General features: G+C 40.8%; 1 protein-coding gene across 2 annotated transcripts in view; it reads left to right on the top strand.

The window, feature by feature from the left end:
- myrfl (myelin regulatory factor like) overlaps positions 1–10,615 on the top strand; it is a 72,446-nt gene extending 61,831 nt beyond the window's left edge. For both annotated transcript variants that reach the window (XM_072552704.1, XM_072552702.1), the window contains exons 23-25: positions 5,068–5,176; positions 10,017–10,091; positions 10,211–10,615. In XM_072552704.1, the coding sequence (XP_072408805.1) occupies positions 5,068–5,176; positions 10,017–10,091; positions 10,211–10,297 (271 nt within the window). In that variant the 3' untranslated portion in view covers positions 10,298–10,615. The remainder of the gene's footprint in view (positions 1–5,067; positions 5,177–10,016; positions 10,092–10,210) is intronic.
- The last annotated feature ends 4,293 nt before the right edge of the window (positions 10,616–14,908 follow it).

Here is a 14,908-nt window from a genome sequence, read left to right as displayed (position 1 = left end):
AGACAGTGGTTCAGAAACACAAAGAAGGAACCAGGTCAGATTTATGTTGAGTTTAAAAGAATTAAACATAATAATTTTGATCAATGGGTGTGTGCTTTGAAAATAGATAGGACCTTTTGACGCTTTAAGAGAGATTATTTTGCTGGAGGAATTTAAAAACTCACAGAGGTGGTAAGGATTCACATGGAGAACTGAAAGTTCAGGAAGTGAGAAGGGCAGCAGAATTAGCAGATGAGTACATGTTGGTGCAGAAGACAAGCTTCTGGCCAGAATTTCATCTTGTAAGGGATAGAAGTTGGGAGAAGGGGGATCCTACACAACAAAACCAAGAGTAGAGAGCATTGGTAAGAGCTTACCACAGGATAAAAAAGAAGCCCAAGAGGATAGAAAGGCCTCAGGTGTTTCCACTGTGATGAAGTGGGACAAGTAAAGTCACAGTGCTGATCGTTAAAGAAGGGGCTGTGGGAAAAGATGAGATAAAAGAAGCTAAGCCAGTGGCATTAGTGAAGGTAGTAAAGGAGACCCCAAGAAGAGCCGAGGAGCTGCAGGAGAGTGCACAGCCTAGGCAGGGGCTGGGTATGGAATTAGTACCTGATCTCTACAAAGAATTTGCCTCTCTGGGTAAAGTTTACTCGGAAAGAACAGGGGGACAAGAAATTGTCATTTTGAGAGATACAGGATCTAACCAGTCACTGATAGTAAGGGATAAGCAAATATGCACCCTTTCTGACCTGTTACCCGAGAGTATGGTAATTTGTGGGATAGATGGACAGAGATTTAGTGTTCCCCTATGTAAGATCAGGTTGGAGTGCCGACTCAAGACTGGGGAAGTTACAGTGGGAGTGATTGACAGAATGTCAGTTCCAGGAATTCAGTTTGTTCTTGGGGATGGTTTGGCAGGATCCAAGGTAGAAGTGGCACCCCTTGTTCTGGAGAAGACCAAGAAACTGAGGAATTAAAACAGAAATATTTTCCCAGCCTGTTATGGTAACCAGATCCCACTATCATAAGTCACATCATGAAGTGAAAGGTTAAGATGAAGATGAAAATGTTGAGGTTCAGTCAGCAGATACCCTGTTTGACATAATGTGTTGGAAAAAACTGAACAGGCTGAGAGTCAGACAGAAGTGTTTAGTCCTGATAGGCTAAGAAACTTGCAACAGCAAGACAAGACATGTGGATGTGTACTCTGAAAAGAAGGCTGAGAATATTCCGGAGGGTTATTATCTTAAAGATAGAATCCTAAGACGGAAATGGAGACTGCGGCAGGTTAGTGCAGAGGAGAAATGGGCTGAAGTGCACCAGATTGTGTTGCCAGTAGCATACAGACAAGTGGTGTTGGGGGTAGCACATGAACTACCTGTAGGAGATCACCTTGGGGTACAAAAGACTCAGGCTAAGGTGCAAAAACATTTTTACTGGCCTGGAATGCACAAGGATATGGTTAACTTTTGCTGAATGTGTCATACATGCCAAATGGTAGGTAAGCCACAGGCGGTAATAAAACCTGCACCTTTGTTGCCAATTCCCGCATTTGAAGAACCTTTCACGTGAGTTATAATTGATTGTGTCAGTCCCCTCCCAAGAACTAAAAGTGTGAACCAGTACTTGTTAATCATAATGGATGTGTCTATTGGATTTCCAGAGACAATTCTATTACACAGTATCAAGGTAAAAAAGGTGGTAGAGGAGTTTAGTACGGGCTACCCAGAGAGATTCAGTCAGACCAAGGGTCAAATTTTACTGCTAGGCTGTTTTAGAAGGTTATGGATAGCTTAGGTGTATAGCACTTTAAATTCAGTCCTTATCACCCTGAATCCCAGGGAGCTTTAGAAAGGTAGAAAGGTGGCATCAGACATTGAAGACCATGTTGAGAGCGTACTGTCAGGATGACCTGAATGATTGGGATAAAGGTATCCCATATGTTTTGTTTGCCATTAGAGATGCCCCAAATGAATCTACTCAGTTCACTTACTTTGAGTTAATATTTGGGCATGAAGTGAGATGCCCTTTGAAATTAATTAAAGAAACATTGACAGGACCAATGTCGGAGATCTCACACTTAGATTATCGGAGGTGAGGGAGAGATTAAATCAAGTAGGTAAATTAGCTAAACAGCACCTAAGGAGGGCACAGCATAGAATGAAGCAGGTGGTAGATAAAGACTCTGAGACTCAGACATTTTCCCGAGGGGATGATGTGTTAGTACTGTTACCAGTGATAGGAGATCCTTTCAAAGCTAGGTTTAGTGGTCCCTATCAAATTGAGAAAAAGTTGAATCAGGTGAATTATCTAGTAAATATGCCAGATAGGAAAAAAAGGTATCAGGTATGTCATGTGAACATGTTGAAACTTTATTATACTAGAGAGAAAGAACTGGAGAAACAGGTGTTAGTTACTGCCCTGCAAAGTGAAGAATCAAATCCAGATGATGTGGATTTTGAGGTGCATTCAAATAGATTTAAAAATGAAGGAGAGGGATAGGTTAGTAAATTATCTGTCTCAGGAGCATAGAACGCAGTTGAGAGATTTGTTACTGCAGTACAAGGACATATGTAAGAGTCAGAAGCTATTCTACATGAAGTAGACGTAGGGAATACTGCTCCAATAAAACAACACCCCTATTGGCTTAATCCTTTCAAAGCTAGACAGGTCCAGATGGACAAGGACATCATCGAACCAAGCCAGAATGAGTGGAGTTCGCCGATCATCTTAGTTCCTAAACCAGACGGGACTCAATGATTCTATGTGGGTTATTGGAAGGTCAATGCCATTACAAAATCAGACTCCTATTCAATTCCTAGATTGGAAGATTGTATAGAGAAAGTCAGACAAGCCAGTTACATCACCAAGTTGGACTCAATGCATGGTTACTGGCAGGTATCTTTATTAGAGACGGTGAAAGAAATTCCTGTGTTTGTAACCACAAATGGGCTATATCAGTTTAAAGTGATGCCCTTTGAAATGAAGAATGTACCCGCCACATTCCAAAGACTCATGTACAGAGTTGTGTCTGGGCTAACAAACTGTGCAGTCTATTTGGATGATGTAGTGATCTTTAGTAAGTCCTAACAAGATCACATGGTACAGTTGACAGAGCACTTTGAATGAGTACGAGAAGCAAAACTGTTGATAAGCTTAAATAAAACTGAATTCGTGAAAGCAGAGGCGACGTCTTGGTACATAACATCGGTCGTGGAAGGTTGACCCCACAGAACGCAAAGATGAAGGCCATCGAGGAATTTCCACAACCAATCTTGAAGAGGTGCTTCAATTCTTAGGACTCAGCAGATTCTATTGGAAGTTTGTTCCAACTTCAGCAGGATAGTGGCACCGTTAACTGATTTGCTGAAGAAGAACACAAAGTTTTGGTGGACAGAACAATGCCAGGAGGCATTCGACCAATTGAAAGCCATATTAACCATCAAACCAGTTTTAGCCACACCAAACTTTTCAAAACCTTTTAAGGTAATCATCAATGCTAATGACGTTGGAGTTGGAGCTGTACCCCTACAGAAAGATGAGGATGGGATTAAACTGCCAGTTAGTTACTTTTCGAAGATGATCAATATCCACCAAAGGAAAAAGAATGATTGAGTTTGGTATTGGCCTTACAGCATTTTAATGTGTATGTCACGAGCAATGTGTCAGAGACGGTTGTGTACACGGATCACAATCCCCTTACATTCTGAGAATGCTTTAAAGACAAGAATGAGGCAATCTCTTTGGAGTATTATGTTACAGACTTTTAATTTAAAAATCATACATGTTGCAGGTTGTAAGAATGTAATTGCAGATGAGTTATTGTAAATTTAACTGATAAAGTTTAGATGAGATTTGTACACTTAGAAGATTCTTTATCCAAAATCGTCAGGACTAGCTGTTTTTTAGAATTTGGAATTTTTAGAATTTCAGAATAAGAGATAGTTTGATGGTGAAATTTTTAAAAAGCCACCAGAGGAGCAGACTTTCTAACTAAAACAGGCCTTGAGTAAGAATCCAGGCCTGCTGGTGCTGGGCCATGTCTTCCCACGTCGCATCTGAGTGACACACATCGAGTGGGTGTCGACTTGTGTTAATTGTTTGCACGCCAAATAACCTTGTTAATGAGAAAAAAGTCACAAAAAACTTCAGATTTCGGAGGTTTTGGGATTTTGGAACTTCTGATAAAGGATCATCTACTTGGATTTATTTAATGTTTTATATATATAATGTATATCTATATATAATATAGTTATATGGGAAGAAGTTAAGGTGAACTTAGATTAAAGTTATCGGTATGTTAGGGTAATGTGTTTAAAGAATAGGAAAAGAAAGCCATATTTTCATTATGATGGTTCATTTTTTCTTAAGGGGGGAGATGGTATGAAGAGGTGGGTGTACTGTATCTGCAGACCCACCTGACAGCACTAAGTGTTCTCAACAAGATACAATGTAGCATGTGTTCCAGCAGTTAGTGCAGTTGGTTGCCTGGAGACAAAACAGATTCCATTAGGCCAATCAGTTTAAATTAGACCCTGAAAAGTATCAAACTCCAATCAAGTTTGAATTTAGAATATTGACAATTTTAATAGCCGATGGCACAATTTGAGGCTTTCAGGGTATAATACCGAGGAAAATTGAACAGTTGAGAGGAGAACTGCCACACAACCAGCATGTAGAGATTGCCCGAAAAATAGCTCTCTTAAAGGTACCTTGATCGATCAGTGACCTGCAAAACAGAAATCCCTAAGAAAAAGAAAAGAAAACAGAGGAAGAGAAGATTTAATGTCTGGCTGGTTTTGAAAACATGAATTTTTGGTAAAATTTAATCGGGGAGTTTTATTGGCCTAGTATTATAGAAGGGAAGGCAAAAGATAGGTTAGAGGAAGGAGTTGTAAATAGTTGTTAGTTACCTATTCTCCGTTATTCTTTAAGAAATAAAGTTGTTAATTTTTACTTAAAATTCGAGAGGCCAAGAACTATTTATACAGATTACTGCATGGGATAAATCTCTTCAGTGTTGCTGGTTTAAATTAAGCAGGAGGGTTTACCCCGTGTCATAACAATATTATTTATATGTTGCAGCACAACAGCACCTGTGATTGTTTATAAATGTAAAGTGAACCTTGGTGAGACATGTGTAACACCTGCACACAAAATAATGAAAAGGGATGCATCACAGGAAATGTCTCAGGTAACTTGCTATGCTGGACATTACTGCAATATTGTGAAGTATGTGTTTGATTTTAGAAATTATCTGCACTGAGGAAACGTTTGACTGGGCTTTTCAACAACTGATGCCTACAGATGCTGACCTGCGCTTAACACTGAAATTTATTGCAACATAACTGAAAACAAATTGCATTTGTACAGTCCGTTAATTGAAATATGTATCTTAGAGATTCATAGAGGGCTTTTCCAACTTCCTCCAGGCCAAGTTTGTAAGCCATTGTTTCCCCTGTCTTCCAATTACCTGCATGTTCCAGGACACTCCTTATGACCTCAGCAACCATGTGTATCTGTCAATCTTGGGACCAGCCAACTTCTGAGGCCAGAACTGGCTGCAGCTCATCAATAATAATATAATAAAAGGCTGAAAGAACAATGTCCTGCAGTCCTGCCACTGATCCCATTTGATGTATGTAGCACTGAAATCTTACCTGGATTTTGATACAGTCTAATTTCTACCCCCTTTACATCAGATATGTGGTCATAGGGTAAAACTTAGTTTCACTAACACATAATGGAAAATGACTCAGATGCTTTAAGCTTAGAGATAATGGAAAACAGTAGACCAAGGATATCCTTAACTCAAGATGATCATGAAGCAAATGGAGGAGAAATCCATTATGAAGACAAATAGAATGTTGACCTTTATTTCGAGGAATTTAGAGAATGTTAGCCTATGGTATTATCGCTGGACTGTTAAACCAGAGACCCAGGTTCCTGGGTTTGAATGTCACTACAGCAGATGGTGGAATTTGAATTCAATAAGAATCTGGAATTAAGAGTCTAATGATGACCAGAAATCCATTGTCGATTGTTGGAAAAACCCATCTGATTCACTAATGTCTTTTAGGGAATGAAACTGCCATCCTTACCTGGTCTGGACTACATGTGACTCCAGACCTACAGCAATGTGGTTGGCTTTTAACTCCCTCTAGGAATGGGCAATAAATACTGGCCTGGTCAGTGATGCCGCCATCTTATGTATGAATAAAAGAAAAATGAAGTTAATGATGTTTTGCTATAATTGTGCAGGGCGTAAGTACAGTACCTTGAACACTATATTCAATTGGTTTCATTGTTTAGGGAGGGGTGATATATTTCCATTGCACATCACACAAAGAATATTGACTAAGTTGATTCCTGAGGTGCAGGGTTTGTCTTATGAAGAATGGTTGGTTGAGCAGACTTGGCCTACACTCCATGGAGTTGGGGTGAATGACATGTAACCTTATTGAAACTGACAAGATTCTGAGGGTTCATGGCAAGCATGGATGTTAAGAGGATGTGCCTTCTCACAAAGGAGTCCAGATTAATGGAGCAAAGGACTACTTGGTGGAAGCATTTTTGTTTTGAAAGTCATGGATCTTTGGCAGTCTCTACCCCAGAAAACTTGAAGGGGAGAGCAGATTTTTGAAGCAGAGCACTGAAAGGTTTTGGTGAACAAGCAGTAAGGTGGAGGTTAGAACAAGATAAGATTAGTCATCATTTTACTGAATGGCGGAATGGGCTTGAGGGGCTGTACAGCCGGTTAAATGTTTTTTGGTCTTATGATTCTGACTGTGAATGTAACGTGGGAAGAACCCAAACCTGGCAGGCTTAAATTTGATAATGATGATGTGGAGTAGCAGGTGTTGGACTGAGGTGGGCAAAGTTAAAAATCACACAATGCCACAGCATTCCGAAAGCTAGTGCTTCCATATAAACCTGTTGGACTATAACCTGATGTTGTGTGATTTTTTTACTTTTAAATTTGATAATATAGTACAACTTCAATAAACAACGTAAGCTGAGAAACTGATGCCTACAGCATTGACTGAGTTTCAATTTTATAGATTTGCCATTTTTCATATCATTCTCTCTTGTATATACATGAGAGCAGTCAGAGTTGCTTCCTTCCTGAGGCATCTTCATACCTCATACCAGTTTTGACCAAGATTCACCACAGAGGTATTTATTTAGAAACCGCTGTTTTGTGCTAATTATTTGTTTCAGATTAACAGAAAACATGTCCAAACTTGGGTAGCAAAATAACTCAAAAGTTAGACTGGAAACTTAATATCCTGAAGAAGTTTTTTTTTCAGTGGCATTGCTATCTGATGTCATGCAAGTCGAGGGCCTGGAGTCACAGAGCATAGAAAAGGCCATACAGCCGGTCTGTGCTGATCAAAACAACGACCTACCTATTCTAATCCCATTTTCCAGCATTTGGCCTATAGCCTTGTATGCCTTGACATCGCAAGTGTACATCTAAATATAACTTGGGCATTGAGGGTTTTTGTCTCCACCACCCTTACAAAACAGTGAGTTCCAGATTCCCACCACCTTCTGGGTGAAATTGTTTTCCTTGCATCCTGCCCTAAACCCCCGCCCCTTCCCTTGAATCTATTCCCCCCTATCATTGATCCCTCCACCAAGGGGAAATGTTTCTTCCTTCTGTGCCCCTCATAATTTTATAAACTCAGTCATGGCTCCATTCAGTCAATTTTAGCTCCAAGGAAAACAACTCCAGCTTATCCAATCTCTCTAAATAACTAATCCTCTCCAGCCCAGGCAACATCCTGGTCAATCTCCTCGATACCCTCTCCAACACAATCACATCCTTCTTATAATGTGGATTCCAGAACTGCACACATTATTCAAGTTATGGCCTAACCAACATTTTATACGGTTACAGCATCATCTCTTTGCTGTTAAATTCTACAATTTTGCTAATAAAGGCAAATATCCCATTTGCTGTCTTGACCACCTTGTCCACCTATCCTGCTATGTTAAGAATCCAGTGGATCTGCACATCAAGGTCTCTCTGATGATTTTTCATGTATTCCTTTGCCTTGTTTGTCCTGCCCAAATGCATCATCTCACATGTATCTGGATTGAATTCTATTTGCCACTGATCAGCCTACATGACCAGCCAGTATATATCCTCCTGTAATTTGGTTTAAAGCTATCCTCCTCGCTACTTACCATTGCACCAAATTTCCTATCATCCTAATTCATGTTGATCAACTCTCCTGCATTCAAGTTTAAATTGTTTATAAATGCCAACACTGATCCCTGAGGAACTCCACTTGACCCAGACTCCAGTTACAAAAACATCCCTCAACCATCACCCTCTGCTTTCTGTCTCACAATTCTGTATCCTGTTTGCCAAATTTCTTTGGATCCCAGTGGTCCACCCAGCAATTGCTTTGTCTTGCCACTTCCTAAGGCTTGTGCATTGTCTTTTTTTTAAAGTTAATACATTAAAGTTATCGAAATATATAAAGAAACTGCCCAGGTAAGCATGCTCAGAAAGCTATCCTCATTTCAATGAGGAGACCCAGTACTGGCAGTATACTTGTGGTTTTCTAAGCCTGTGTAAGCAAATTTAAGAATTGCCACACATAAAGTCTTATTTCTGGCCAGTGATAGAATCCCGACACGGTAACTCAGTGGTTAGCACTGCTGCCTCATATCATCAGGGACCCAGGTTTGATTCCAGCATCGGGCAACTGTCTGTGTAGAGTTTGCACAATCTCCCAGTGTGTGTGGGTTTCCTCCGGGTGCTCCAGTTTCCTCGAGAATTAGATTATATTAGATTAGATTACTTACAGTGTGGAAACAGGCCATTTGGCCCAACAAGTGCACACCGACCCTCCGAAGAATTTTCCACCCAGACACATTACCCTAAATTTCCCCTGACTAATGTACCTAACCTACACATCCCTAAGCACTTTGGGAAATTTAGCATGGCCAATTCACCTAGCCTGCAAATCTTTGCGGCATGGTGGCACAGTGGTTAGCACTGCTGCCTCACAGCGCCAGAGACCCGGGTTCAATTCCCGCCTCAGGCGACTGACTGTGCAGAGTTTGCACATTCTCCCAGTGTCTGCGTGGGTTTCCTCCAGGTGCTCCAGTTTCCTCCCACAGTCCAAAGATGTACAGGTCAGGTGAATTGGCCATGCTAAATTGCCTGTAGTATTAGGTGAAGGGGTAAATGTAGAGGGGTATGGGTGGGTTGCGCTTCGGTGGGGCGGTGTGGACTTGTTGGGCCATAGGGCCTGTTCCCACACTGTAAGTAATCTAATCTAATCTATGAGGAAACTGGAGCACCCGGAGGAAACTCACACACACTGGGAGAATGTACAAACTCTACACAGACAATTGCCCGATGCTGGAATCAAACCTGGGTCCCTGATGATATGAGGCAGCAGTGCTAACCACTGAGTTACCGTGTCACCCTAAAATTCCTCCCCATCCGGAAAATGAACCCTGGTTTCCCACATGACTGGCTGGTATACTAACCACTGTACTATTGAGGAAATTCAGTCATACAAGGTAATACAAGAAAGATTTTAAAGGGGCTTGGCAGAGTTAGATACAGTGATCATTCCTCCCTGCCCGCGGAGTCTTGAACACGAGGGCACAGCCTTAAGTTAGCCAGTTGATCATAAGGATTGAGAGACGGATCTTTGGAATTCACTGAGGATCATATATACTCCATAATTCAATATATTTATTCTGCAGGATTCTGAGTATGGGGTAGACAGATAAGTGGAGTTAATGCTGAAGAGCAGCCATGTTCATATTGAATGGAAGAGCAGGTTTGATAGGTCATATGGTCTTGTACAGTTATTGTTTATGTTCTTGTGTACACACAGTAGGCAATTGAACTGCCAGAAATTGAAGCAATCTGAAACAATTGGTTAAGTTATTTATAAAATATTTAAGTAACATAGCATTTTTATTGGCTTGCTTAAAATGTATTTGACACTTGATAGTTTGTTGTGAGCTCCCTCTCATTAAATGTTTAAATATTCTTGCAGGGGTATCAACATTTCTGGTTCTTGCCAGTAGCACATCTTTATGAGTGTACATACCACTTCCGCGTTGCAGCACCAGTAAGTCAATCTGCAACTAACTTAAAAGCTGAGATCAACCTGAAGCACTTGTCAAAATAGAAATTGTGTGCAAATTGTATCTTTATCTGCTTAATCATTGAGTATTCTCTATTGTACAGGGCCTGGCAGACTGCAGAACAAATCCAAACTTTGCTCGAATATTCTTCACAGATTACCATTTTTACTTCTATCGACAATGCAGCTAATTCAGAAGAACAAATCCTATACCTGTATTGATCTTTATTGAAGTACATTCTTTTCATACAGACTTCATATAGCATCTTCTGTTATTTAACATCTATTAATCAACCAGATTAATTCTTGGATGTAAAATACACACATTACATACTAATTATGATTCTTGTCATATTGAGGTATGTGAAACACAGGAGTAGCATCTAACTGGAATGGAGGAACAGCACATTTTTACATAGATTTGCCAGTTGTATTTTACAGGGATTGCTAAGAGTGAGAACTAATTTAATGTTTTTACTTCTGTGAAGTTTATAAATTAATAAAATTTGAAGCAGTCTAAATTCTTAGGATTTGTTTTGCTAAATACAAGTCTTGTTGAGTTTGGAGTAATTGTTGCTGCGAGACAAAGGGAATTTTTTTCAACGTATCCCACCAAACCAAACACACAAATTGGTTTTGGATATGGCAAGTTTCTTATCTATATTCTGGCCCATCGTACCAGGTGTTGTTACCAGGGCAACTTGCCACTCACTGGTGATTCCAAAACTGACTGGTATTCCTGGCGCTGGTGCCATATTTAAAAGGCCATTGGGCACGAGGAACTTACACTGGTGGGGTGAAGGAGAGCATTGAACTTTATTTCAACATTGCTGGACATTCTGCCAATCAACTGAATCTGCTCTAACATTAGTGGCAATCGTGGACTGGGCTGGCATGGTCTAGTGACATAGCCTCCATAGCTGGTCTTTGTGGACATCAAAATTCAGCCTGTGCACCATCCTGTGCAGTAGGATCACATCCACAATAAATGAAAACAGGTCTGATTACAAATACATGGCTGCAGGGTGACCAGGGATGGGAACTGAATGTCCAGGAGTATTCAATATTTAGGAAAGACAGATAGAAAGGAAAGGTGGCGGACTTGCATTGTTAGTTAAAGGGGAAGCAACACAATAGTAAGGAAGGATACCAGCTTGAATGCTGTGAACTCTATGGACAAAGCTGAACAGTACCAAGGGGCAAAAAGCATTATTGGTGGTTGTACATTGACTCTTGAAATGTAGGGGTGATTTTGGGATTTGTGTTAAATAGGAAATTAGAGATGCATGCAATAATGGGACATCTGAAATTATGGGTGGCTTCTGCCCAATCTATATGCAGGTTAGTCATATTAGCACCCAGACAGCAGAGAAGGGATTTCTGGAGAAAAACAGGATAGTTTTCTATACCAATACGGGTAACTTGAGGATCCAACTAGAGAGTAGGTTGTTCTAGACTGGATATTGTGTAATGAAAAAGAAATAATTAGTAATGTAGTTGTGTGAGGCCCCTAAGGCAGAACAACTATAATATGATAGAATTCCCCATCAAGATGGAGAAGGACATAGTTGGTTCCGAGACTGGAGTCCTGAATCTAAATAGAAGAAATGACAACAATGAGACCAAGTTAGAATGATAGACTGGGGAACATTACTTAAAAAGGATGACTGTGGAAAGGCAATGGAAAGCATTCAAAGAGCACATGGGTAAACTGCAAAAATTGTTTGTTCCTGTGTGGCGCAAAACAGAAAGTGGGAAGGTATCCAAACGATGGGCTACAAGGGATGCTAGAGATAGTGTTAGAGGCAAGGAAAAGGCATACAAATTGTCGAGAAAATAATACATGTATAGATACAGAAGGATGTTCCCATGATGGGAGAGACAAGAACTAGGGATCATAGTTTTAAGACACAGGGTAAACCATTTAGAATTGAGAAGAAGAGAAATGTTTTCACCCAGAGAGTGGTGAGCCTGTGGAATTTGCTACCACATTGAGCAGTCAACACCAATACATTGTATAATTTCAAGGAGGATTTGGATGTTGTACTTGGGGCTAAAGGGATCAAAGGATATAGGAGAGAAAACATGAACCAGCGATTGAGTTGGATGATCAGCCACGATCATAATGAATTTGCAGAGTAGGCTTGAAGTGTGAATGGCCTAGTCCTGCTCCTATTTTCTGTTTCCATGTTTCAATGAGCTGGGCCTGTGTCTTGGAGCACAAAGTGTCCTTTCTGCTGTATTACAATGATGATTGCCCTTGTAGCCGAGGTACAACATTGAAGTGCAGAAGCATCCTATAAGTGGATTGGATCCATTCCATGGGGGTGTGTCTGATGCTGATGTCCGTGGAACATGCCTAAGGTGTTGGGGCCTGATGTTCAAAGTGGAGGTCTTTTGGAGCAAGTGGCAAGAACACACTCTGGTTTTCGTGTCGACTTTTCCCAACAGCTTAATTTTACCGCGGGTTTGATCAGATCCCAGCCTCTGGCAAGCTGTGCTATTAACAAGGTGTTTAACAGACAACAATGTGCGTCAACTGGGAATTCACCGCTGCCTAGTGAGATTCTCATCATGTCACTTGGGAAAAGCTTACAAGATGAAGGGAGGTGATCTCGATGCTGTAATGGGGCTCGCTGAGCATTCGGCCTGATTCTACCACTCATTTCCCCATAGCCCACATTGCTCAGAGCCTGATGAGATTCCACCTACAGAATCTAAATTGCTGAAATATTTCACTATATGATATCCACAATGGAAGCAGCATAGGCCTTGATATTTTAGAAATCATAATTTCCATAAACTATATATCAAGTTTATGCATTTTGCTAAATTAGGTGGTGTAATTAAGCGAGAAGATTATAGTAGAAAATTTCAAAAGCTATAGATTCCATGAACAGACCAATAATAAATGGAGTATAGTATTTGTAAGAAAGTACACTTTAGATGAACAAGATGGATGTAACATATGATCAAATTAAGGAAGCATGCGAGGAGGGGGATTTAATGTTCAAAGGATTGTGTTCAGATACAAAACATTTAACTCATAGGTGCAAGACTCAAACAAAAAAAATCATAAAATTTAAATACAAATGTTAGAATATAATACAACTGTCATATACCAAGCACTAGTTAAAATATATTTGGAACATCATTTTTCACTTTGGGTACTCCATTGTAGAAACTTGGTTTAATATAGCCCTGAAAGAAAATATTCAGCTCATTTGAATGTTGTCAGCTATCCAATTCATCCCACGCCTCTATTTTCCCATGACAAGTCTTCCCACTAAATACTTAATTATCTTTTTTGATCAGTATTATTAAAGCTGCTTGTGCCATCTTTTAGGCAGTGCATTCCAGATCATTAATTGCATTTTTTTTCTCTCCTGTTGTCTCTCGTTCTGTAGTTAATTGCCTTAAATTATGTCCTTTGGCTACTGATCCTCCTGTCACTGAAACTGTTTCCTCTTTATTCATGATCAAAATCCATTGTGATTTTATTTTCCATTTGTTTAAAGATATGTAAATTGCTGGAAAAGCTAGCATTTAGAGTCATAGAGTCATAGAGATGTACAGCATGGAAACAGACCCTTTGGTCCAACTCATCCATGCCGACTGGATATCCTAAGTTAATCTAGTTCCATTTGCCTCACCCATATCCTCTAAACCCTTCCTATTCATCCAGATGCCCTTTCCTTTTAAATGTTGTAATTGCAGCAGCTTCCACCACTTCCTCTGTGAAATCATTCCAAACACACACCAGCCACTGTGTGAAAACGTTGTCCCCTTATGTCCCTTTAAAACATTTTCCCTCACACCCTAAGCCTATGCTCTCTAGACTATTCAACCTATCCATGTCCCTTATGATTTTATAAACTTCTATAACGTCATTCCTCAGCCTTCGACGCTCCAAGAAAAACAGCTCCAGCCTGTTCAGCCTCTCCTTTAGTTCAAACCCTCTAACACAGGCGACAGCTTTGTAAATCTTCTCTGCACTCTTTCAAGTATCATAACACCCTTCCTATAGCAGGGAAAGCAAAACTGCACACAGGATTCCAAAAGCAACTGAACCAATAATCTGCACAGCTGCAACATGACCTCACAACTCCTATACTCAATTCACTGACCAATAAAGGAAAGCATACCAAATGTCTTTTTCACTATCCTATCGACCTGCACTCCAAAGTCTCTTTGTTCAGCATCATTCCCCAACAGGACCTTACCATTCAGTGGATAAGGAGACAGTGAGGTCTGCAGGTGCTGGAGATCAGAGTTGAGAATGTGTTTCTGGAAAAGCACAGCAGGTCAGGAGGCAGCATCCGAGGAGCAGGAAAATTGACGTTTCGCGCTGGAGCCCTTCATCAGGAATGAGGCCGGAGCCTCGGGGGTGGTGAGATAAATGGGAGGGGGGGTTAGGGCTGGGGAGAAGGTAGCTGAGAGTGCAATAGGTGGATGGAGGTGGGGGTAAAGGTGATAGGTCAGAGAGGAGAGTGGACCGGATAGGTGAGAAGGAAGATTAATAGGTGGGACAGGTCAGGAGGATGGTGCTGAACTGGAAGGTTGGAACTGGGGTAAAGTGGGGGGAGGGGAAATGAAGAAACTGGTGAAATCCACATTGATGCCCTGGGGTTGAAGGGTCCTGAGGCAGAAGATGAGGCATTCTTCCTCCAGTCGTCGGGTGGTGAGGGAGTGGCGGTGGAGGAGGCCCAGGACCTGCCTGTCCTTGGCAGAGTGGGAGGGGGAGTTGAAATGTTTGGCCGCGGGGCAGTGGTGTTGGATGATGTGGGTTTCCCGGCAATGTT

Source organism: Chiloscyllium punctatum, chromosome 32, assembly GCF_047496795.1.
Source record: "Chiloscyllium punctatum isolate Juve2018m chromosome 32, sChiPun1.3, whole genome shotgun sequence".
NCBI classification, from domain to species: Eukaryota; Metazoa; Chordata; class Chondrichthyes; order Orectolobiformes; family Hemiscylliidae; genus Chiloscyllium; species Chiloscyllium punctatum.
This window is presented reverse-complemented; position numbering and strand designations above follow the sequence as displayed.